Consider the following 24,064-nt stretch of genomic DNA (forward strand, 5'->3'; position numbering starts at 1 on the left):
GTTCACAGCAGTAAAACCCTAACTAAGACAGTGCCTTATTTACATCATTTGCACCCCTGCCACTGTCCCATATCTTCTGCTATCACAACCTCCCTCTCAAATTCATGACCTTAATTTGTTTTAATTAATACAGTTATGTGCACATAGACCCATGTGAATACTATACTACATTTAATTGATATTTTCTATTGTATAGGTTTTTCTGGTTAAATGTTAAATTTCTTTTAAATTTCTTAAAATATTGAAATTCTTAATAAAATTCTCAGTGACTGTAATTGTCTTTAGTATCTGTCTTTCTATATACAGTAATATGAAGTATCCATGTAGTTCTAGGTCAAGACATGTGATTAAATCTAAATGAGAGGCAAATTAAGTGTTTACTATCTGAAAATAAATACATTAGATTTAATGCAGTCAAAGATTCAAGCTCATTTCTGAGTATGTTGAAGATCACTAGACACTTATTTCTTATTGTGAGACAGAAATCAGTTCACAAGAAAGTTGGAGGTCACTGCTGCCATGGGATATAATATATATATATATATATATATATATATATATATATATATATCCCAAATCCCAAATGTGATCAGGCATGAGAGATAAAATTTTTTGTATTATCATATATCTAGAATTCTATTAAACAAATAATTCTCATTGATGTAATGTAGAGATTCATGTGCAGCTCATTTTTAAAATTTATTTAATCATTAATAAGTACAGAATTCTCCAAGAAAGTGAAAGTTCAAGAGTAACATAAAACTGGATACACTCAATCTAAGAGAACAGAAAGTGGGAAATAGCCTTGAACTCATTGGTACAGGAGACAACTTCCTGAACAGAACACAAGTCCTGGAAAGAATAGGAATTCAAGGCCCATACCTAAACATAGTAAAAGCCATATACAGCAAACCAGTTGCTTTAACATTAAACTAAATGGAGAGAAACTTGAAGCAATCCCACTAAAATCAGGGACTAGACAAGGCTGCCCACTCTCTCCCTACTTATTCAATATAGTTCTTGAAGTTCTAGCCAGAGCAATCAGACAACAAAAGGAGGTCAAGGGATACAGATCGGAAAAGAAGAAGTCAAAATATCACTATTTGCAGATGATATGATAGTATATTTAAGTGATCCCAAAAGTTCCACCAGAGAACTACTAAAGCTGATAAACAACTTCAGCAAAGTGGCTGGGTATAAAATTAACTCAAATAAATCAGTAGCCTTCCTCTACACAAAAGAGAAACAAGCCGAGAAAGAAATTAGGGAAACGACACCCTTCATAATAGACCCAAATAATATAAAGTACCTCAGTGTGACTTTAACCAAGCAAGTAAAAGATTTGTACAATAAGAACTTCAAGACTCTGAAGAAGGAAATTGAAGAAGACCTCAGAAGATGGAAAGATCTCCCATGCTCATGGATTGGCAGGATTAATATAGTAAAAATGGCCAATTTACCAAAAGCGATCTACAGATTCAATGCAATCCCCATCAAAATACCAATCCAATTCTTCAAAGAGTTAGACAGAACAATTTGCAAATTCATCTGGAATAACAAAAAACCCAGGATAGCTAAAACTATCCTCAACAATAAAAGGACTTCCAGGGGAATCACTCTCCCTGAACTCAAGCAGTATTACAGAGCAATAGTGATAAAAACTGCATGGTATTGGTACAGAGACAGACAGATAGACCAGTGGAACAGAATTGAAGACCCAGAAATGAACCCACACACCTATGGGCACTTGATTTTTGACAAAGGAGCCAAATCCATCCAATGGAAAAAAGATAGCATTTTCAGCAAATGGTGCTGGTCCAACTGGAGGTCAACATGTAGAAGAATGCAGATCGATCCATGCTTATCACCCTGTACAAAACTTAAGTCCAAGTGGATCAAGGACCTCCACATCAAACCAGATACACTCAAACTAATAGAAGAAAAACTAGGGAAGCATCTGGAACACATGGGCACAGGAAAAAATTTCCTGAACAAAACACCAATGGCTTATGCTCTAAGATCAAGAATTGACAAATGGGATCTCATAAAACTGCAAAGCTTCTGTAAGGCAAAGGACACTGTGGTTAGGACAAAACGGCAACCAACTGATTGGGAAAAGATCTTTACCAATCCTACAACAGATAGAGGCCTTATATCCAAAATATACAAAGAACTCAAGAAGTTAGACCAAATAACCCTATTAAAAATGGGGTTCAGAGCTAAACAAAGAATTCACAGCTGAGGAATGCCGAATGGCTGAGAAACACCTAAAGAAATGTTCAACATCTTTAGTCATCAGGGAAATGCAAATCAAAACAACCCTGAGACTTCACCTCACACCAGTGAGAATGGCTAAGATCAAAAACTCAGGTGACAGCAGATGCTGGCGCAGGATGCGGAGAAAGAGGAACACTCCTCCATTGTTGGTGGGATTGCAGACTGGTACAACCATTCTGAAATCAGTCTGGAGGTTCCTCAGAAAATTGGACATTGAACTGCCTGAGGATCCAGCTATACCTCTCTTGGGCATATACCCAAAAAGATGCCCCAACATATAAAAAAAAGACACATGCTCCACTATGTTCATTGCAGCCTTATTTATAATAGCCAGAACATGGAAAGAACCCAGATGCCCTACAACAGAGGAATGGATACAGAAAATGTGGTACATCTACACAATGGAATATTACTCAGCTATCAAAAACAATGACTTTATGAAATTTGTAAGCAAATGGTTGGAACTAGAAAATATCATCCTGAGTGAGGTAACCCAATCACAGAAAAACACACATGGTATGCACTCATTGATAAGTGGCTATTAGCCTAAATGCTTGAATTACCCTAGATGCCTAGAACAAATGAAACTCAAGACGGATGATCAAAATGTGAATGCTTCACTCCTTCTTTAAAAGAGGAACAAGAATACCCTTGGCAGGGAATAGAGAGGCAAAGATTAAAACAGACACAGAAGGAACACCCATTCAGAGCCTGCCCCACATGTGACCCATACATATACAGCCACCCAATTAGACAAGACGGATGAAGCAAAGAAGGGCAGGCCGACAGGAGCCAGATGTAGATCGCTCCTGAGAGACACAGCCAGAATACAGCAAATACAGAGGCGAATGCCAGCAGCAAACCACTGAACTGAGAATAGGACCCCCGTTGAAGGAATCAGAGAAAGAACTGGAAGAGCTTGAAGGGGCTCAAGACCCCATATGTACAACAATGCCAAGCAACCAGAGCTTCCAAGGACTAAGCCACTACCTAAAGACTATACATGGACTGACCCTGGACTCTGACCTCATAGGTAGCAATGAATATCCTAGTAAGAGCACCAGTGGAAGGGGAAGCCGTGGGTCCCTAAGACTGAACCCCAGTGAACTAGATTGTTGGGGGAGGGCGGCAATGGGGGGAGGATGGGGAGGGGAAGACCCAAAAAGAAGGGGAGGGGGAGGGATTAGGGGGATGTTTGCCCGGAAACCGGGAGAGGGAATAACACTCGAAATGTATATAAGAAATACTCAAGTTAATAATAATAATAAAAAAAAATATAGGACCACACAGGTAAACAGGTAGAAGCCCTTAAAGAGGAAACACAAAAATCAATCAAACAGGTGAAGGAATTGCAGAAAACCATCCAGGATCTAAAAATGAAAATAGAAATAATAAAGAAATCACAAAGGGAGACAACCTTGGAGATAGAAATCCTAGGAAAGAGATCAGGAGTCATAAACACAAGCATCACCAATAGAATACAAGAGATAGAAGAGAGAATCTCAAGGGCAGAAGTTACCATAGAAAACATTGACATAACTGTCAAAGATAATGTAAAACAGAAAAAGCTTCTAGCACAAAACTTCCAGGAAATCCAGGACACAATGAGAAAATCAAACCTAACAATAATAGGTACAGAAGAGAGCAAAGATTCTCAACTTAAAGAGCCAGTAAATATATTCAACAAATTATAGAAAAAAACATTCCTAACCTAAGGAAAGAGATTACCATAAACATAAAAGAAGCCTATAGAACTCCAAAAACATTGGACCAGAAACGAAATCCCTTCCAAAACACCAAACACACAAAACAACAAAAGAATATTAAAAGCAGTAAGGGGAAAAGGTCAAGTAACATATAAAGGCAGACCTATCAGAATCACACCAGACTTCTCGCCAGAAACTATGAAGGCCAGAAGATCCTGGACTGATGTAATACAGACCCTAAGAGAACACACATGCCAGCCCAGGCTACTATATCCAGCAAAACTCTCAATTAACATAGATGGGGAAACCAAGATATTCCATGACAAAAACAAATTTACACAATATATTTCCACAAATCCTGCCCTAGAAAGGATAATAGATGGAGAACTCCAACACAAGGAGAGAAATTATACCCTAAAAAACAAAAAACAAAACAAAACAAAACAAAACAAAAAACAAACAAAAAACAAGAAAGTAATCGTCTTGTAACAAACTCAAAAGAAGATAGCCACACAAACACAATTCCACCTCTAAAAAAAAAAAAGACAAAAAAAAAAAAAAACCCAACCAGGAAACAACAATCTATTCCTTAATATCTCTTAATATCAATGGGATCAATTCCCCAATAAAAGATAGACTAAAAAACTAGATACATAAAGAGGACCCAGGATTTTGCTGCATATAGGAAATATACCTCAGTGAAAAAGACACACACTACCTCAGAGTTAAAGGCTGGAAAATAATTTTCCAAGCAAATGGTCCCAAGAAAAAAATCTGGAGAAGGTAGCCTAATATCAAATAAAATCAACTTTCAACCAAAAGTTATCAAAAAAGATAAGGAAGGACATTTTATATTTATCAAAGGAAAACTCACCAGGATGAACTCTTAATTCTGAATATCTATGCTCCAATGCAAGGGCACCTACATTCATGAAAGAAACTTTAATAAAGTTCAAAGCACACATTGTACCTCACACAATAGTAGTGGAAGACTTCAACACCCCAATCTCAGCAATGCACAGATCATGGAAACAGAAATTAAATAGAGACACAGGGAAACTGACAAGTTTTGAACCAAATGGTTTTAACAGTTATCTATAGAACATTTCATACTAAAACAAAAGAATATACCTTCTTCTCCGCACCTCAGCACCTCAGTACCTTCTCCAAAATTGATGATATACTTGGTCATAAAACAAGCCTCAAGAGATACAATAAGATTGAAATAATCCCATGCATCCTATCAGATCACTGTACTAAGGACAGTCTTCAATAAGAACAAAAATGACAGGTAGCCCACATACATATGGCAGTTGAACAATACTCTCTTCAATGATAATTTGGTCAAGGAAGAAATAAAGACATAAATTAAAGACTTTTTAGAATTTAATGAAAATGAAGGCACAACATACTCAAACTAATGGGACACAAAGCAAGCAGCGCTAAGAGGAAAACTCAAAGCTTTGAGTGCCTCCATAAAGAAACTGGAAAAAGCATACACTAGCAGCTTTACAGGACATTTAAAAGCTCTAGAACAAACAGAAGGAAATACACCCAAGAGGAGTAGAAGGCAGGAAATAATCTGAGGACTGAAGTAGAAACAACAACAACAACAACAACAGCAACAAAAATACTATACAAAGAATCAACAAAGCCAGGAGCTAGTTCTTTGAGAAAATCAACAAGATAGAAAACCCTTAGCCAGGGTAACCAGAGAGCACAGAAAGATTATCGAAATTAACAAAATCAGAAATAAAAAGAGAAACATAAAAACGGAAACTGAGGAAATTAACAAAATAACCAGATCCTATTACAAAAGGCTATATTCAAAGAAACTGGAAAATCTGGATGAAATGGACAATTTTCTACACAGATACCAGATATCAAAGTTAAATTAGTATCAGATAAACCATCTAAACAGTCCCATAACCTCTAAAGAAATAGAAGCAGTCATTAAAAGTCTCCCAAACAAAAAAGCCCTGTTCCAGATGGGTTTAGTACAGAATTCTATTAGACCTTTGTAGAAGACTTTATACCAATATTGTCCAAACTATTTCACAAAATAGAAAGAGAAGGAACACTACTCAATTCCTTCTATGAAGCCACAACTAAGCTTATAACTAACCCACACAAAGACCGAACAAATAAAGAGAACTTCAGACCAATTTCATTTCTGAATATCGAAACAAAAATTCTCAATAAAATTCTTGCAAACAAAATCAAAAAACACATCAAACCAGTCATCAATCATGATTAAGTAGGCTTCATCCCAGGGATGCATGGATGGTTCAATATATAGAAATCCATCAATGTAATTTACTATATAAACAAATTCAAAAAAAAACACACACACACACACACACACACATGATCATCTCATTAGATGCTGAGAAAGCATTTGACAAAATTCACCACCCCTTCGTGATAAAAGTCTTTGAAAGATCAGGAATTCAAGGCCCATACCTAAATATAATAAAAACAACACAAAGCAAACCAGTAGCCAACATCAAACTAAATGGAGAGAAACTTGAAGCAATCCCATTGAAATTAGGGACTAGACAAGGCTCCCGACTTTCTCCCTACCTATTCAATATAGTACTCAAAGTCTTTGCCAGAGCAATCAGACAACAAAAGGAGTTCAAAGGGACACAAATTGGAAAGAAAGAAGTCAAAATATCACTATTGGCAGAGGATACGGTAGTATACTTAAGTGACCCCAAAAATTCCACCAGAGAACTCCTATACCTGATAAACAACTTCAACAAAGTGGCTGTGTATAAAATTAACTCAAACAAATCAGTAGCGTTCCTCTACTCAAAGGAGAAAGAAATTAGGGAAAGGATACCCTTCACAATAGTCAGAAATAATAAAAATACCTCGGTGTGACTTTAATCAAGCCAGATAAAGCTCTGTATGACAAGAACTTCAAGTCTCTGAAGAAAGAAATTGAAGAAGATCTCAGAAAATGGAAAGATCTCTCATGCTCATGGATTGGCAGGATTAATATAGTAAAAATGGCCATTTTACCAAAAACAATCCACAGATTCAATGCAATCCTCATCAAAATTCTAACTCAATTCTTCATTGAGTTAGGAAGGACAATTTGCAAATTCATTTGGAATAACAAAAAGACAGGATAGCAAAAACTATTCTCAACAATAAAAGAACTTCTTCGGAAATCACCATCCCTGACATGAAGGTGTATAACAGAGCAATAGTGAAAAAAATATTATGTTATTGGTACAGAGACAGTCAGGTAGATCAATGGACTAGAACTGAAATTCCAGAAATGAACCCACACACCTATGGTCACTTCATCTTTGACAAAGGAGCTAAATCCATCCCATGGGGGGGAAAATAGCATTTTACAAATAGTGCTGGCTCAACTGGCGGTCAGCATGGTAGGCATGTGGAAGAATGCAAATCAACCATTTCTTATGTCCCTGTAGAAAACTCAAGTCCAAGTGGATCAAGGGCCTCCACCTCAAACCAGATATACTCAAACTAATAGAAGAAAAAGTGGGGAAGAGCCTCAAACAAATGAGCAAACAGGAAAATTTCCTGAATAGAACACCAATGGCTTATGCTCTACGATCAAGAATAGACAAACAGGCTTTCACAAAATTGCAAAGTTTATGAAAGACAAAGGACACCATCATTAGAACAAAAAGGCAACCTACATATTTGGAGAAGATCTTTACCAATCCCACATTCAACAGAGGGCTATTATCCAATATATACAAAGAATTGAAAAACTCCAGAGAATCAAATAACCCTATTAAAAATGGCATACAGAGCTAAAGAAAGAATTCTCAACTGAGGAACACTGAATGGCTGAGAAGCACCTAAAGAAATGTTCAATATCTTTAATTCTCAGTGAAATGCAAATCAAAACAACCCTGAGATTCCACCTCACGACAGTCAGAATGGTTAAGTTAAAAAAAAATAAAATAAAAAAATAAAAAACCTCAGGTGACAACAGATGCTGACAAGGATATGGAGAAAGAGGAACACTCCTCCATTTTTGGTGGGATTACAAGTGGATAAAACCACTCTGGAAATCAGTTTGTTGGTTCCTCAGAAAATTGGACATAGTGCTACCTGAGGACCCAGATATAGCCCCCAGGCCTACACCAAAAAGATATTCCAACATATAACAAGGACACATGTTCTACTATGTTCATAGAAGCCTCATTTATAATAGCCAGAAGCTGGAAGGAACCCAGATATCCCTCAACAGAGGAATGGATACAGAAAATGTGGTACATTTATACAATGGAGTACTACTCAGCTACTAAGAACAATGACTTTATGAAATTCTTAAGCAAATGGGTGGAAATAGAAAATATCTTGTGTGAGGTAAACCAATCACAAAACACATACATGGTATGCATTCCCTGATAAGTGGATATTAGCCCCAAAGCCTGGATTACCCAAGATAAAATTCATAGACCATATGAAGCTCAAAAAGAAGGACGACCAAAGTGGGGATGCTTCAGGTCTTCTCAAAAAAGGGGAATAAAAATATTCATAGGAGGAAATACAGATGCAACGTTTGGAGTAGAGACTGAAAGAAAGGCCATCCAGAGCCTGCCCCACCTGGGGATCCAGCCCATATACATATAGCCACGAAACCCAGGCAATATTGCTGATGCCAAGAAGTACATGCTGACAGGAGCCTGATATAGCTGTCTCCTGATAAGCTCTGCCAGAGCATGACAAATACAAAGGTGGATGCTCACAGCCAACCATTGGACTGAGTACTAGGCACCCACCCATTGGAGGAGTTAAAGATTGAAGGAGCTAAAGGGGTTTGCAACCCCATAAGAGCAAAAATACCAACCAACCAGGGCTACCAGGGACTAAACCATCATCCAAAGAGTACACGTGGACAGACCCATGACTCCAGCTGCATATGTAGCAGAGGATGGTCTTGTTGGGCACCAATGGGAGGAGAAGACCTTGGTCCTGCCAAGGCTGGATCCCCCAGTATAGGGGAATGTCAGGGCAGGGAGGCAAGAAGGGGTGGGTGGATGTGTGGGAGAATACCCCTATAGAAAAAAGGGAGGGGGATAGGATAGGAGGTTTATGGACAGGACACTGGGAAAGGGGATAACATTTGAAAAGTAAATAAGAAAATATTCAATAAAAAAGAAAAAATGTTTTCATTATGAAACCATGATTGACATTGTACATTTTCATTTTGCCCATTTCCAATAGCTGGCGAAATAAGTGTTCTGCTTGTACCCTTTTACTTTTCATAATCAGCATAGTATTAATATACAAATTTAATTTTGATGATATATATTAATAAGATATATTCAATTTTAACAATATACATCCTAAAGTTGGAGAAGTATGAAGGTCTTTTCCCTGGTGTGTGAGTGCTTGTATGTGTATACTATTATGAGTTTATCCAGAGAGAAAATTTGCTGTTTGAAGAAGAATAGAGTTCAAATATACTTTGTAGCCCAAATTACAGGCAATTGTTCTCTTTTGGAAAAACTAATAATGTATAATAAGAAATTACCTTGGAAAACACATGATGTTGTGATCACAGAAGAAATATTAATAAAAATAGTCTCATGATAGAACTAAATGACTTTATTACTTGATTAGAGCTTCTGACAATTGATTTTGCATTAGATAAAAATGAGTGTTTTCCTAATAGTGGTAACTACTTTGTTCAGTTTAATCACACTTTTTTTTTCTTTTCTTTTTTTTTTCGGAGCTGGGGACTGAACCCAGGGCCTTGCGCTCGCTAGGCAAGTGCTCTACCGCTGAGCTAAACCCCCAACCCTTTGTTCAGTTTAAAACAGAAAGATGTCTTATGCTTGTGGTGCATCTGCTCTGCCAAAACTTGTTTTGTGTAAAGCCTTCCAAAAATTTTGATATAAATGAAATTCTTTCAAATAATATTTAAAACTGATTTTAAAAAAGTGTATACCTATTTGTGTCATCAGACATATGTTCTTTCATCTGAAAATGGTCTTTCCTAGCTCACAGAAACACTTCAGAGAACATTGTAAGTTAGCACTAAACTACTTTCAATTGTTCATATTCTAATTTCATTTTCTCCGACAATGGACATAATTTCATTAAGCTTGAAGACTTACACTATTTCTTCATCAATCCAATTTTCTGCCACCTAGCAATTTTAAGATTTTTTTCTCTCTCTAAGTGACTAAAGGAATTCTATTTCCACACTGAACATGCAAATAAACAATATCAAAATATTTATGATATTTTGACCCAGGACATCTTCAGCAATCATTGTAGAAATCATATAACATATGTAATGGTCTTCAGAGAATGTTCATCATCCATTCCATAAAATTCTATAAATGACAGCTTCCCTATGTGCTGACAGTCTTACAACTTTTGAGTGAGTCAAAAAAATGTCTAATAAGTCTGTAAACAACATCCAAGATGTTCATTTCTAGCTAACTATTTTCCTGATTTCTTATGGTAGCAACCTCTAATCAAGGTACACTAGAACATTTCTCCTTCACTAAATATAACATTCTAACCCTCTGTCTGCCTCTGATGTCTGTTTAAGAACAGTAGCTGGAATTCTGTATAGATAATTAAAAATAAAAAAGTAAAAAGATATGGTAATTTTGTTCATTGCCATAAAGAAGAAAAAATGTATAAAAAAACCAATGTTTCTATATCTTCAATGAACATTAAAGTCATATATTTGAAGTGTTATCATTAGGGGTCACAAAATCTACTTTTAGACATCACCTTGTGTATCCAATTTCAAAAGATAACTCTTCCTCAGACACTGAAGTAAATGCTTTGTGTGAGAGAAGCTACAAGTGTTTAAATCACTAGTTCTCAACTTTCCTAATACCACGACCCTTTAATTCCTTTCCTTGAGTTGTGGTGACCCAAGCATTTAATTACTTTGATTCTACTTCATAACTGTAATTTTGCTACTGTTATGAATAATAATATAAATATGTGATAGGCAGGATATCTGATATATGACCACAAAGGAGTAATGAAAAACACTGGTATAAACAACAGTATGACCAACATGTTTTGAGAATCACCTTTCTGGCTGTTGTGGTCTGATGGATGGAATCTAAGGATAAGAACTGAGATGCTTTGAGGACTGTATCATCACTGTATTTGCAAAAAAAAAAAATGATCTGTATAATAGTGGTACCCAATGTCCTCTGCTCTGCTTGAAGGAAGGTACCATCTATAGATACATTAAGAGAGGTGGTATTGGTTATCTTTTTTTGGTCTACTACCAATCACACAGGGTTCTAATCAATTCCTCTGTAAAATAGCTGGGAAGATGTGATGGATTTATCTTAATTTGTAGTTATTTGTGCCCAGTGAACTGAAGATAACACACTATACTTCTCTTTCTCTTTAATGAGAACTCATTTGTTATTTCTGGATTATCTTCTATATAATTGTAAACCTAAGAAGTGCAGGTTTATTTTTCCAACAAAATATTCTAATTAACCTCATGTTTCAGAAGTTATTAAAATGTATTAGTTACTTTGCTCATGCTACTTAACAATTAGTAACTTAAGAAATCAATGGTTAATGTTGGCTCACAGTTTGAGGTTCAGTTGATCATAGTGGGAAAATTTGGCAATAGGAACATGATATACCTAGTCACATTGAATCCAGCCAGGATGCGAAGAGAATGTTGTATTTCAGCCTGCTTTCTCCTCTATTTTTTAGGCTGGGAATGAAGCCCAATGTATAGTGATGCCTACTTTCATCAAAGCCTTCCAGAACATACCACAAATGTCATTCTAAGAATCTCTCCAAAGGTGCTTCTAGGCCCTGTCAAACTGTCAGCTTTAAACACCACAAGTTTGCACTGAGAATCTCATAATAAAAAATGTGATTAGGGATGGAGATAGGCCTCATTTGGGAAATGATTGACTAGCATACATAAAGCTTCAGGTTTGGTCTACAGAACCACATAAGTTTAGCATGGTAATGTATGCTTTTAAAAACTCAGAAGAGGAAGGCAGCAAGATCAGAAGTTCAGTGCCTTTCTCTGTTACAGAGTGGAGATTGAGGCCAGTCTCTCCTACACATGAGATCTGTTTCAAAACAAAACAAAAAAAAAAAATCGAAAACAATTCATTTCAGCTTTAAACTCTGAATAATCTCAAACAGTTCCTATACAATTTATGATTCTGTTTTTCTGAAATTCAAGGTAAGACAGAAACCTAGTGGGAGAAAACATCCAGTTCTACAAGTCCATATCCAGCATCTGGGAATCATGATAAATTATGACAGTTCCCAAAGACTAAGAAGACTCATTTCTCTTTGCTCTGTGGTCTGTGTCACTACACTTTTCTCATCTTGAGAATCTGGATAAGAGCTGTGAGTAGATTGTTCTATCTAGATATTTCTTTGGCCAATTGAATTAGAATATTTTAAAGTCTCACCGAACTTCTCAGAACATAAACAGGAGGCAGCCAGATATCCTATCTTAGTTCCCGATTGAGTTCATGTTTCTCTCTGAGAGCCCATGAGTCAGAAAGAACTCTATTATCCACATTTACCTTTGCATCATAACCCATCAAAATTGCCCAGTGATGTTCTATCAGGCTCTCTATATAGCATATTAGCCTAAAGTTCCAAAAGCAATTCACATTCCTGTCACAAACCAGTTCCAAAGGCCTAAGAAGCACATGGAAATGTTTATCATGTCTGTCCATATCCTTGCTGTAAATAAATAGCTAACACGTTACGCCTCTCATTGCTGTTGTAGCCAACTTTTGATCAAAATATCTGATTTATTTAATACTTATGTATTCCTTTATGTAATCCTACATGATGAGGATCAAGTGAAGTAACAAATACTTTTACATGTTTTCTTTATTTCTCCCATCCACATGGTAAAACAGAACTAAGAATGTTAAAATCACCAAACTCTGTCTCTGTAAAACTTCTTCTAGCATATTATTTTACATACCTTGATATTCTTAATTATTTCTGCTAAAAAAATTCTTCATATTAACTTTTTCTGAGATGAGTAATTGGAAAACATAGGCTGGGTAAAATAATGAATTTCACAGATTCTATCATCATAAAATTGAATATAGAATTAATGCTTTCTGGATTATCTATTGGACATTCTCAACGCATCAAGGTCAAAACTCAGCTGTTTCATTTGTAGGTTGATTATATTGTTTACAAAAAAGGCAAATCAGTAAGATGAATTAGTCTTCATATATTGCAACTGCTATTGCCCCAGATAGAATTAGAGACACTGTTGTAGAGAGATTAAAATATTGCTTATGAATATACATGACTGCAGACGGATTTGAGCCAAATTGTTTCTGAATGCAGACATTTGCTAATTGTCTGAAACCTCTCTATATTGTAAGCAATGTGGAATCAATACCATTCTACAGTTAATTCTCTCATTTGCTACTATTTTTATTCTGACTCCCTAACAATGAATGTCTTTCTTGTTTGCCCTGGGGTTCCTTCAATTTTCTTTAAAGACATAACAATGATATTATGTCAGTCTTTGACATGGTCACATTGCTAAAGGTTAAGTGAATGTTTTTTGTTACTAACTATATATATTTAGTTCTATTTAGAATAATTTTAACCTTTAATAAGTTTGTAAACTCATGCCAAAATTATTGAAGTTATGATGTTTATAAAAATCCCGTATATGAGTTAAAGCTAGTCTTTTTACTTCAATTCTTACTATTTTACAGATACAAGTATGATTAGGAGTGATTTTATAAATACACATAAAATGGTTGACTCAAATCCTGTACAATATCTTTGTCCATACTAAGCAATTATCAAGGAAGAGTCAACATTTTCTCAATATTCAAAGGCTAATTCTATGTGCATCTTATATGGTGATTCTTCGGGTTTGTCGTAAATATTCATCTATTGTTTTGGGGGATTGAATAAAATAGCCTCCAGGAGAATTGTTGTATATTATTAATTTATAAAACAAATACTTAGTATTCAGGAGTAAATACAAGCCAGTTATGAGATTTCATGCTAATATCACTAACTCACAGTTTTACTTTACTCGCATTGTAGGATTATCATATATATTATACATGGCACCCATATTATATAGGTGTTTCTGGAAGCCCTTGAATTACAGAGGAAAGTTTTGCACTTTTCTTAATTTTGACTCAGATATAAGACTGGGTGTTTGAAAGTATTGAAAACATCATTATCCTCAAAGATCATCCTAGTGAGTTAGATATTTTCAAAATATAATTTGATTACATTCCAGAAGGCAAAGGCCTATTATCAATCCTAGACTTAGACGCTAGAAATGTTCTCTCTCATCTTAGAAACAAGATAATAAGAAGTCACTGTCTCATGGCTGTTTGTATCCCAGTTCCTTAAAATGCGTTCCTCACTTTACATTGTGTTATCAAATGGTACAGTCTGAAGACCTCAGTAGGAGGAAGTAATTGTTTTCCACACAAGCAATCTATTGGTCATAATATATGCCCATTTGTTTTCATGGCACTATAATAGAAATGTGTACCTTTCTTTTCTCCTGGGTAGTTTGCACATTCATATATGCTGGTATCTCAGATTGGAAAAAAACAATCTCCTAACTCAACTCTACATGCAATTACTGGATGAAATCTGCTTTACTATCTTAAGGCAAAACTATTTCAGTAAAATAGAGCTTTTTCAAGTCCTTATCATAACATCTGATTACCTTGGCACTTCAATAAGTTATAAGAAAATGTCTAATTGATACATCACAAATGCTATCAGACTTTATCAATATATCAGTATTGTTATAGTAAGTGCCTGAACCATAGACACAGAATCAAGTAAGGGAAGCCAATCAAGTAAAGGGACCCCTTCCGTTCATGTATCCTCCTAATTTACATATTTTATCTTAATTTAGAGGTTTCACTTTAATATAACCCAGCATGAAAAATGTTTTGTTGTTGTTGTGGAGGTAGTTTTGGTTTGTTTTTTTGTTTGTTTGTTTCATTTTGTCTTTATCATTTTAAAGCCTGATTTTTAAGTAGAGAATAGTTACACGTGATTCTTAGCAGCAAATGGCAGCCAGATTCCTCATTAACTTCAGCTTCTTCTGACCTTAACAGGCAATAGGCATGAACGGGTTACACATATATAGATGCAGAAAAAAGATTCACATATGCAAAAATGAAATAAATAAATCTTTTTAAAAATTAAAGGCAACCTTTAGTCTTAAATTTTAGTTGTCAGTTATTGGACTACTATATTAATGAATTATATGGGAATTACTTAATAAACTTAAAGAAACATGAAATGTTACTTTACATTATAAAGTTTCCTTTTTACATTATAAAGTTTCATAGATTGATTAAATATTCAAAATGAAGAGTTCACATACCTTCTCCAGACCTTCTTCCTTGAGACTGATCACATCCAAATCAAAATCTGTCCGTAATCCATTGGTTTTGTTAAATGTTATTCTGCCTGTGAGACCTTCCCAGTGAGCCTGAAAAAACAAAACAAAACAAAAACAAACACTCATAATTAACAAGTATTTTCCATGATAACTATGAAACCAAGCTACTTTCTTGACTTCTCATAAATTATATGGAATCATGCTTTAAGTGTATTTTGTCTTGAAATGTGAAGGGTTTAATTTTCTTTTTGACAACTTTGCAGTTTGAATATAAATGATTAGTTTATATTATCAGTGTATGTTGCTATGCTTTTCCTTAGATATATTTAATGATTGTGGTTTATATACTGAAGGTTATTTAACAATGAAAAATTAGTAAGGTATATTATATGGTCTATTGAATATATCACTCAGTATTATTCAAGATTATAATTTATCCCCTAAATTTATAAGAGTAACAAACTTATTACTCTGGAAACACATGGAGTCTACAAGAGTCTGTTATAATTCTTCAATGAACAATCTTCCCTTAAAATAAACAATGTCACTTACATTCCCTGAAGAAGACAAGAAAAATATTTCATAATTATTTTGTCGGTTACAATGCCTGTAAAGATATTCTCAGTGAAAAATGAATTAGAACATAATCCCTCCATGGTGAACATATGGGTAGTTTTTAGTTTAAGTAGAAATATTTTCCTGTTTTGTCTGATATTTAGCAAAATGTATATATTTCCTACTATAAGGCAACTGGAAATAGCTTGGAATGACAGTTAAGTTTTGAATGCATCAGCATATGCATGTAACTGCAAAGCTTGAAATACTGTACCCTAGTAGCCCAAAGACATGATTCCTAAAAGATTAAGGTTAATATTTTAATGGAGCATGTAAATGAATATCATTACTACACTAGTTTTTAGTCACCCTGTTTGCTTCTTCTGATACTAGTGTGCAGGCCTTTCAAAATAATTTTCAGCTACTAAACTTCAAATGAAATAGAAAACATGGTTATTATCTGTGTCATATTACAATATGTATCCAACTCATTTAAATGTGTAATAACTGCTTTAGATAGAAAAGAGTTTGTCCAATTTCTTCAAAAGAAAAATATTCATATCATAAATAAAAAATTAAAATAATGTAACAACAGATAAAAGAATCAGAATGCATCAGAATATATGTAGAAAACAGCAAAATGAAACTAGGTAGAGAGCAGTAAAAATATAAGAGCCCAAACCAGGCAAGTAATAAAAATTCTCTAACATACTCAATTTTAAACTTCCTAGAAACCTAAGCAGAAAGGAAAAAATGATGGAATTGTAATATGCAGGGCTCGTATTTTGGAGTCATAGAAGCTGCTTGCGATAAACAGCCTCTCCTGGTACGGAGAACCTAGAAATTTCTCCTGTTGGTCCTCTTAAGGGGAAAACTGTGATTTAGTGGACAAAGCTTTCAATTACACTCTACAATAAATACAGTGGGGAATGTCATATCGCTGTTTCTTTCAGGGCCAGCTGACACACATCATAGTCATAATGCTCAAATGCTGAGTTCAGGAAAATCAATTCTTTCACCACTGAGAGCTATGATCTATGCACACAGCTCCGGGAGTGCTGAGTACTTTAAACAAGAAGTTAATGCAGAATGGGAAGCAACTAATAAAGATCATGTTCTTCAGGGAAAACCAGGACCTCTAAGTGAATTCGATAAACATTAGAGAAGGAAAATGCATGGAAACCGTTTAACAAGATTGTGAGATTCCTATCTTCATTTTTTATTCTGTGATAAAATAGATGGTTATTCTATTAGCAATATTGAAAAGTCTTAAGTGTACCAATGCCTTTGATTGTTTTAGTGACTAAAACAGTGGACCATGTGAATTTTTTTTCCAAGAGGAATATGCTAAGCAAACAAAGGACTTTCCTTCTTAGGAAGAAGAGAAAATTGCAAAAGAACAAAAATGCGTGTGACCATATGTGTAAATGAGTAATTTTCCACTGTGTTTCCTACTTCAGGCTTGGTCAAAATCAGAAGAGAGACAATACATTGTCATAAGCATTATTCTGTTACGCAGTATGAAGTAATTGTTTTTACTTTGTGAATCGATACATTATTTTTATTTTTGTGTTTCAAAGTGATAGGAATTGAACTTGCACCTCATATACACTCAGCAGGCAGTCTACCAGTGAACTACACTCCTCATCCTGTCACATTCATTTTTAATATGAGTAGGAAATATAAGTAAAATAATTGTACATTTTGTTTCATATAGTTTCATAGATAAAATAGCTATGCCACACAGATTAACTTTAAATTTATGATAGCTTAAAAGGCTTTCAAGTTAAAAGCACAACTCCTAGTTTATTGCCGAAAGTACAACAGTTCTTTAGACATCTACATCTCTACTTAAATAAAACGTGGAAAAACAGATTTTCAAAAACAAGGCTAACATCATCCGTCAAGCTTTTAATGGATCATAGGTTTCACATGTTTATCTCATTACAGACATGTTGATGGATATTCAACTAACTCATGACTAAAATACTTTGTATTTAATTGTCTCCTTGTATTTTGGTTTTCCCTGTTTGGCTGTTGTCTCTTGGAGGGCTGCTTTTTCCTTAAGAGGAAATGGAGGGGAAGTGGATGTGTGAATGAGGGGAGTTGGGGGAACTTGGAAGGAGAGAAGGGAAGGGAAACTAGTTAGCATATATTATATAAAACAAGGATCCATGAAGAAGTGAAGTTTCAGTTAAAAAAAATAAAATTGTGTGCTAGGAGAACTGCACTGTCTTTATTCAGTCTTTTCTCCACTTACCTCTTTAATTAGACTCATGAAGCGGGTCCCAAAGCGCCAGGGTTTGTGTCGATTGCATTGCAAGGAGCTGACTGTCATCTGGGGAAACTGTTGGACAGCCACAGACACAACGTGCACTGCGTCATACATCAGAGCAGCATCAGTCTGGAAGCCAGAGAAAGGACATACACGTTCATAAAAGCACAGCATGCACAGAATAATGGGCTAAGAAGTGTTCTCTATATTAGACAAAGCAATTTCCTCTACATTCTATGGTTCTCCCAGATAAGACACGGTGACCATATTACTACAGCTCTTTTAGATCAGTTGACCCACATGGCCTTTCTCTCCTCATTCAATACAGACCCTGGTATTGCCTTTTTAGCTGGAAATATATAAAGGCACTTTATTGGTCTTCTCACTTTCCCTTGGTCTATCTTACTCTGTCTCATCTCACACACATGAGTACATTGGATGAAATTGTGACATTTAGAATGATTATATATCTCACATATTATTTATAGAAGTAAACAGCTCTCCTGTGCAGGAGGAAGAAAAGAGATATTTAAAAGAGAGTTACTTTAGAAAGCTTAAGATATAAGCCCAGATCTTGTCTTCAGCTCTATTTTCAAATATCCATTCTCAGCCATGATGCATCATCCCACAGACCAAATCTCAGTGTATGTGTTAATCCCTTTTCAAGAACCTAAGCCTAATCTCTTGTGCTGTTTTCTTCACTCGAAATTTCCATATCAATAAAAGTTCATTTGGCTTTGCAAGTCAAATGAATATGAATTTTCCTGCTCTGCACCTGATCAAAGTGACCAGCCCCTTTGTGAGTCAATGATAAAAATAATGGTTATAAAAATCATAACAAACAAGAGGTCCACTGACTATCATTCGTTCTGTTACCAGGACTCTCTCACCATGTGTTCGGTATCCATGCCAGATCGCATACCTACAGGAGACGGACACACTTGCAGGGTTAGTAGCAGTGATCTTTGAGCCATCTGTTTGGCATGCTTTAGAATAAAAGCATCTATTTCCTTTTCTCATTCATGCAATTAGTGGGCTGGGAAATGAATTCCAAACTGAATAGGAACCCTGTAGATCATATTGTGTGCCACAATACAAGACAAAATGAGGAGACTCTATTTTTCGGTTCAAATGGATCCTCTGAGTTTTACCACAGGAAGTAGAAGATGGATAAACAGCACACTGCAATATCAGAGCATAGGAGCAGTAATTGTGTTCTTTTTATGTCTTTGAGAAATGTAAATTTATACCTACAAACTTTGTTTTATAAATAACAGATGGCTAATTTTCATGCCATGATACAGGGTACCAAATACAAACCTGACAATTACACTGTCTGGTTTGGATCTAAGTTAATATCTGATGAATGTATCACATATAAGACAGTTCTGGTGCTAGAAATCATTGCCAAATTTGAAAAATGCATTTTTTCTAAAACATCATGAAATCTTAGACCATACCTGCTGAGAAAGGTAGACAGAAATGAAACTTTAAGGTATTTCTAACAGGCTAGTTTCACAGCATCACCACAGAAAAACACCTTAAAGAATCAAGTTTCTTCTTAAATTCAAATTCTATTTCGTGATATAATGGTCAATATTGTCAACTTGACTACATTAGGTCTCCTAAGAGGAGGGTTTTAGGGCATTTTGTGGGGGAGGAGGCCATTTTGAACTGAGGAAGCAAAACATAATCTGAATACTGAATCTGTAGGGCCATCCCACAGGCTAGTATACTGAGCTGAATTAAAAATGAAAAGACAAGAGAGGTCCACTATTCTCTCTCTTGCATATTCACTGTGAACATGGAAACAGCTGTGACATTTCTGTTACCTCTTTAGCCTCAAGACTTTTGTTGTTGTCTTTGTTGTTGTTGTTTTATTGGATTTTTATGTATTTACATTTCTTTTTTAAAATATTTTTATTTTTCTCGGATATATTATGTATTTACATTTCAAATGTTCTTCTCTTTCCCCCTCTCCCTTTCCCCTTCCACTTCCCCCTGCTTCTATGAGGATGCTCCCGTTCACCTCAAGACTTTGTAATCATTAGCCAGAATATACAATTCCTTCCTTAAGTTGCTTTGGCCAAAGATTTTGACAGAGCAATCAGAAAAGAAATTAAAGTATCAAAGTCTGAAACAAGAGTTAAGATCACAAATAAAAACGAAACTATTACCATTAATTTTAATAGTATCTTAAAACTGGAACTCTACTAATTATCTTTATTGGCTCTAATATAATAAAACTAGAAGTTTAAAACAAAAGAAATTTGGAAACCATACAAAGAAAGGGGAATTAATTCATTGTGAACAAATAGTGGATTGTGCTAAATATAAAAAGAGTATAAAATTTTCTTAAAATGAATTAGAGAAAGGATTGAAGGAGCTGAAGGGGCTCGCAACCCCATTAGAACAATGCCAACCAACCAGAACTCATAGGGACTAAACCACCACCCAAAGATCATACATGGACTGACTCATGGCTCCAGCTGCATATGTAGCAAAGGATAGCTTTGTTGGGTACCAATGGGAAGAGAACCCCATGGTCCTGCCAAGGCTGGACCCCTAGTGCAGGGGAATGTCGGGGTGGGGCGCAGGAAGGGGGTGTGGTTGGGGAGGGGAACACCCTTACAGAAGAGGGGGAGGGGGATGGAAAAAACAAACAAACAAACAAAAATTTCTTAAAACAAATAAACTAGAAACAAAGAAAATGTTTTCTTTGCATAAACAAAGTATTTGCATAAACAACATAGTACTGTACATCAAGGAAATAGACAAATGGCAACCAACCAAACTTTGTATCAATAGGAAGAAAGGCAAAATGAACATTAAAGTAAAAATAAGCAACACATAGACCTAGAAATGATAACTGGCTTTTTCTAGAAAGCATTGCTTCTTTATATGGGCCCAAACAATAACCAAATGCTGGATGATAGACTTCTCTTTCTCCCTTCACTTTGGTTTTGTTTCAATTAATTTTCATACTGCATGATAATTACTCAAATAACATCTGGCTACCAAACGTACCTTGTGTAGATGTGTCTGAAATAAGCAAAAAAAGAACTATTTTCTTTAGCTCCAATCACTTTGCATTAGATGAGAATCTTACAGCTCCAACTGCCTCCTAAATGAGAATTGTATGTAATAGCCAAACTATGATCTATAGTAGAAATGACCTGTTAATGGGGACTGGATCAAATCCCTTAAGAAACGGCACCAATAACAGTTTCTTTAGACCATTTTATAGTAACAAAATTAGAAAAAATATTAATCATACCTACATAGAGATAGCACATTGATCAGGAATGTGAAGATAGATAGATAGATAGATAGATAGATAGATAGATAGATAGATAGATAGATAGATGATAGATAATATATTTAATATATGACATATATCATGTATATATAATTATAACATATCATATATACTATGAACCCTTTTTGCATTACCTTCTATAGTTGAACTTAAGGCTCATGTTAGTTTCTAGAATGGATATTCAATGAGTGGAGCTCTTTATCCATTCCTCTTTCCATTTTACCTTATCAAACATCCTTTCTTGTTTTTTTTAGTACTACTCATTTTCTGGAAATATTGAAATAGATGGCTGAGCAAATCCTGTTGGAACTAATATTTTGTTGGTCATTTCTGTCATTTTCTAATCAAAGACAAAAATGCTCCAATTAGAAACTGATTTATATCACACTTAAAAAGAAACCATTTAAAAAGTAAAACTAAGAGACTTTATGTTGAATAATTATAAAAGAGAGAGAGAAGGCTTAAATAAAACCAAAGCTTTACTGACACCACAGAAATAAGAAGGCTGATAAAGATGGTAACTTAGGCTTGGGCATCTTAACAATATCGAATGATAAGGAACTGGAAAGATGACTGTTTTGTCAGCATATGAATTTGTATGGTCTACTTACACAATGGCTACTACTCAGCTATTGAGAACGAGGACATCATGTGTTTTGCAAGCAAATAGATAGAACTAGAAAATATCATTTTGAGTGAGGTAACTCAGACCCAAAAGGATATGCATGATACATAATCGCTAATAATTGGATATTAGCCAAAAAAGCACAGAATACCCAGGATACAATCCATAGAACTCAAGAAGGTTAACAAGCTGAAGGGCCCAAGGGAGGATGCCTAAATTCCACTTGGGAGAGAGCAGAAAGAAATCATAGGAGGCAGAGAAGAGGGAGGGAGGGACCTGAGTGAGAGAGGGGACAGGGAGGGGAAGGGAGAAACATGATCAGGTATTTGCCGGAGTTGGGGCAGGATTGAAGCCCTGAGGGTCAGCAGAAAGAATGGAAACAGGCAACCTCTGGAGGTAGGATGTGGAGCGACCCTCTAGAATGTACCAGAGACCTGTGAGGTAAGAAATGCTCAGGACTCAAAGGGAGGGACTTTAGATGAAACACCCAAAACAGTGGGGAGAGGGAACTCGTAGAATCCACCCTCAGGTGAAAGACAAGACGTCAAGTAGAGGGATAGGGTTGTCATCCCACAGTCAAAAACTCTGACTCAGAATTGTTCCTGTCTAAAAGAAATGCAGGGACAGAAATGGAGAAGTGACTGAGTAAGAGGAGGTCCAGGGACAGCCCAAATTGGGATCCACCTCGAGGAGAGGCTTCAAGGCCTGACACTATCACTGAGGTGTGGAATGCTTACAGACAGAAGCCTAGCATGGCTGCTTTTCCGGATGTGAAATACGTAGTTGAGTCAGATGCAGACACTTACATCCAACCAATGAACAGAAGCCAGGGACACCTGTGGTTGAATCAGGGAACAGCTGGAAAACACTGAGTAGGAAGGAAACCCTATAGGAAGACAACAGTCTCAACTAACCTGGATCCCGGAAATCTCTCACACACTGAGCCACCAACCAGACAGCATACATCAGCTGATATGAGACCCCTGACACACATATAGCAGAGGACTGTCTGGTCTGGCCTCAATGAGCGAAGATGCAACTAACCTTTGAGAGACTTGAGGCCCCAAGGATTGAAAAGGCCTGGGGGATGCATGTGTGGTGCATCCTTTTGGAGACCAGGGAGGAGGTATGGGATGAAGAACAGTCAGAGGGCAGATGGGACAGATAAAGACTGGACTGTAAAAAGAAATTAAAGAATAAAAAAATCTCAGAACAAAATGTCTTCAACTGTTAATTTTACCATAAATTCAAAAGGAGAACAAAAGCCTTCCAGAATCCTATTCTGAAGTGAAAACTACCCTGATATTAAAACAAGACAGGGTCATTAAACATCAAAAGTTGCAAACTAAGATGACTGATGAACATAGACAAAGAAATCCTCAAGAAAATATGAGTAATTTTTTAGTGTAGACACTAAACTGAAATATTATTAAAGATGAGTTCATTGACCTCTGCATGTACAAGCAGGCATGTGCAAGAACATGCACATAACACACACACACACACACACACACACACACACACACATACACTCACACACATACACAATATAACCAAGATCATGGTTTCAAGTATTTGTAAGGGTGGTTAAGTGTGCACTGTTGAACGAACAGAATACCTTTATATATACACCAACAGATGAATGACTAAAGTCACGATCATCTTAACAGAGAACTCACTTATGAGTGAGTTATGATAAAATTTAACATCATTTATGATCAGATTGCTAAATTATTTATCTTAGGGATAACAGAGTTGAAAGTAACAATGTCTATTTACAACACGATAACAGCTCTCAACAGATTGAATGCTGGAAAACTTATGGTGATGCCTTAAGACAGTAAGACAAGGATGGCCCCTTTTGTTCCTTTTATCCAAGATGATACTAGAGGTAATACCCAGAGCAATTATGCAAAGC

At 35.7% G+C, this 24,064-nt stretch overlaps 1 protein-coding gene across 6 annotated transcripts in view; it reads right to left on the reverse strand.

Annotated features, from left to right (window-relative positions):
- Positions 1-24,064, reverse strand: part of Grik2 (glutamate ionotropic receptor kainate type subunit 2) — a 658,152-nt gene that overhangs the window by 260,927 nt on the left and 373,161 nt on the right. For all 6 annotated transcript variants that reach the window (XM_032889127.1, XM_032889128.1, XM_032889130.1 and 3 more), the window contains exons 8-9: positions 18,188-18,331; positions 15,355-15,462 (exon numbers count right to left, since the gene is read on the reverse strand). In XM_032889127.1, coding sequence (XP_032745018.1) covers positions 15,355-15,462; positions 18,188-18,331 — 252 coding nt within the window. The remainder of the gene's footprint in view (positions 1-15,354; positions 15,463-18,187; positions 18,332-24,064) is intronic.

Source organism: Rattus rattus, chromosome 18, assembly GCF_011064425.1.
Source record: "Rattus rattus isolate New Zealand chromosome 18, Rrattus_CSIRO_v1, whole genome shotgun sequence".
Classification (NCBI taxonomy): Eukaryota; Metazoa; Chordata; class Mammalia; order Rodentia; family Muridae; genus Rattus; species Rattus rattus.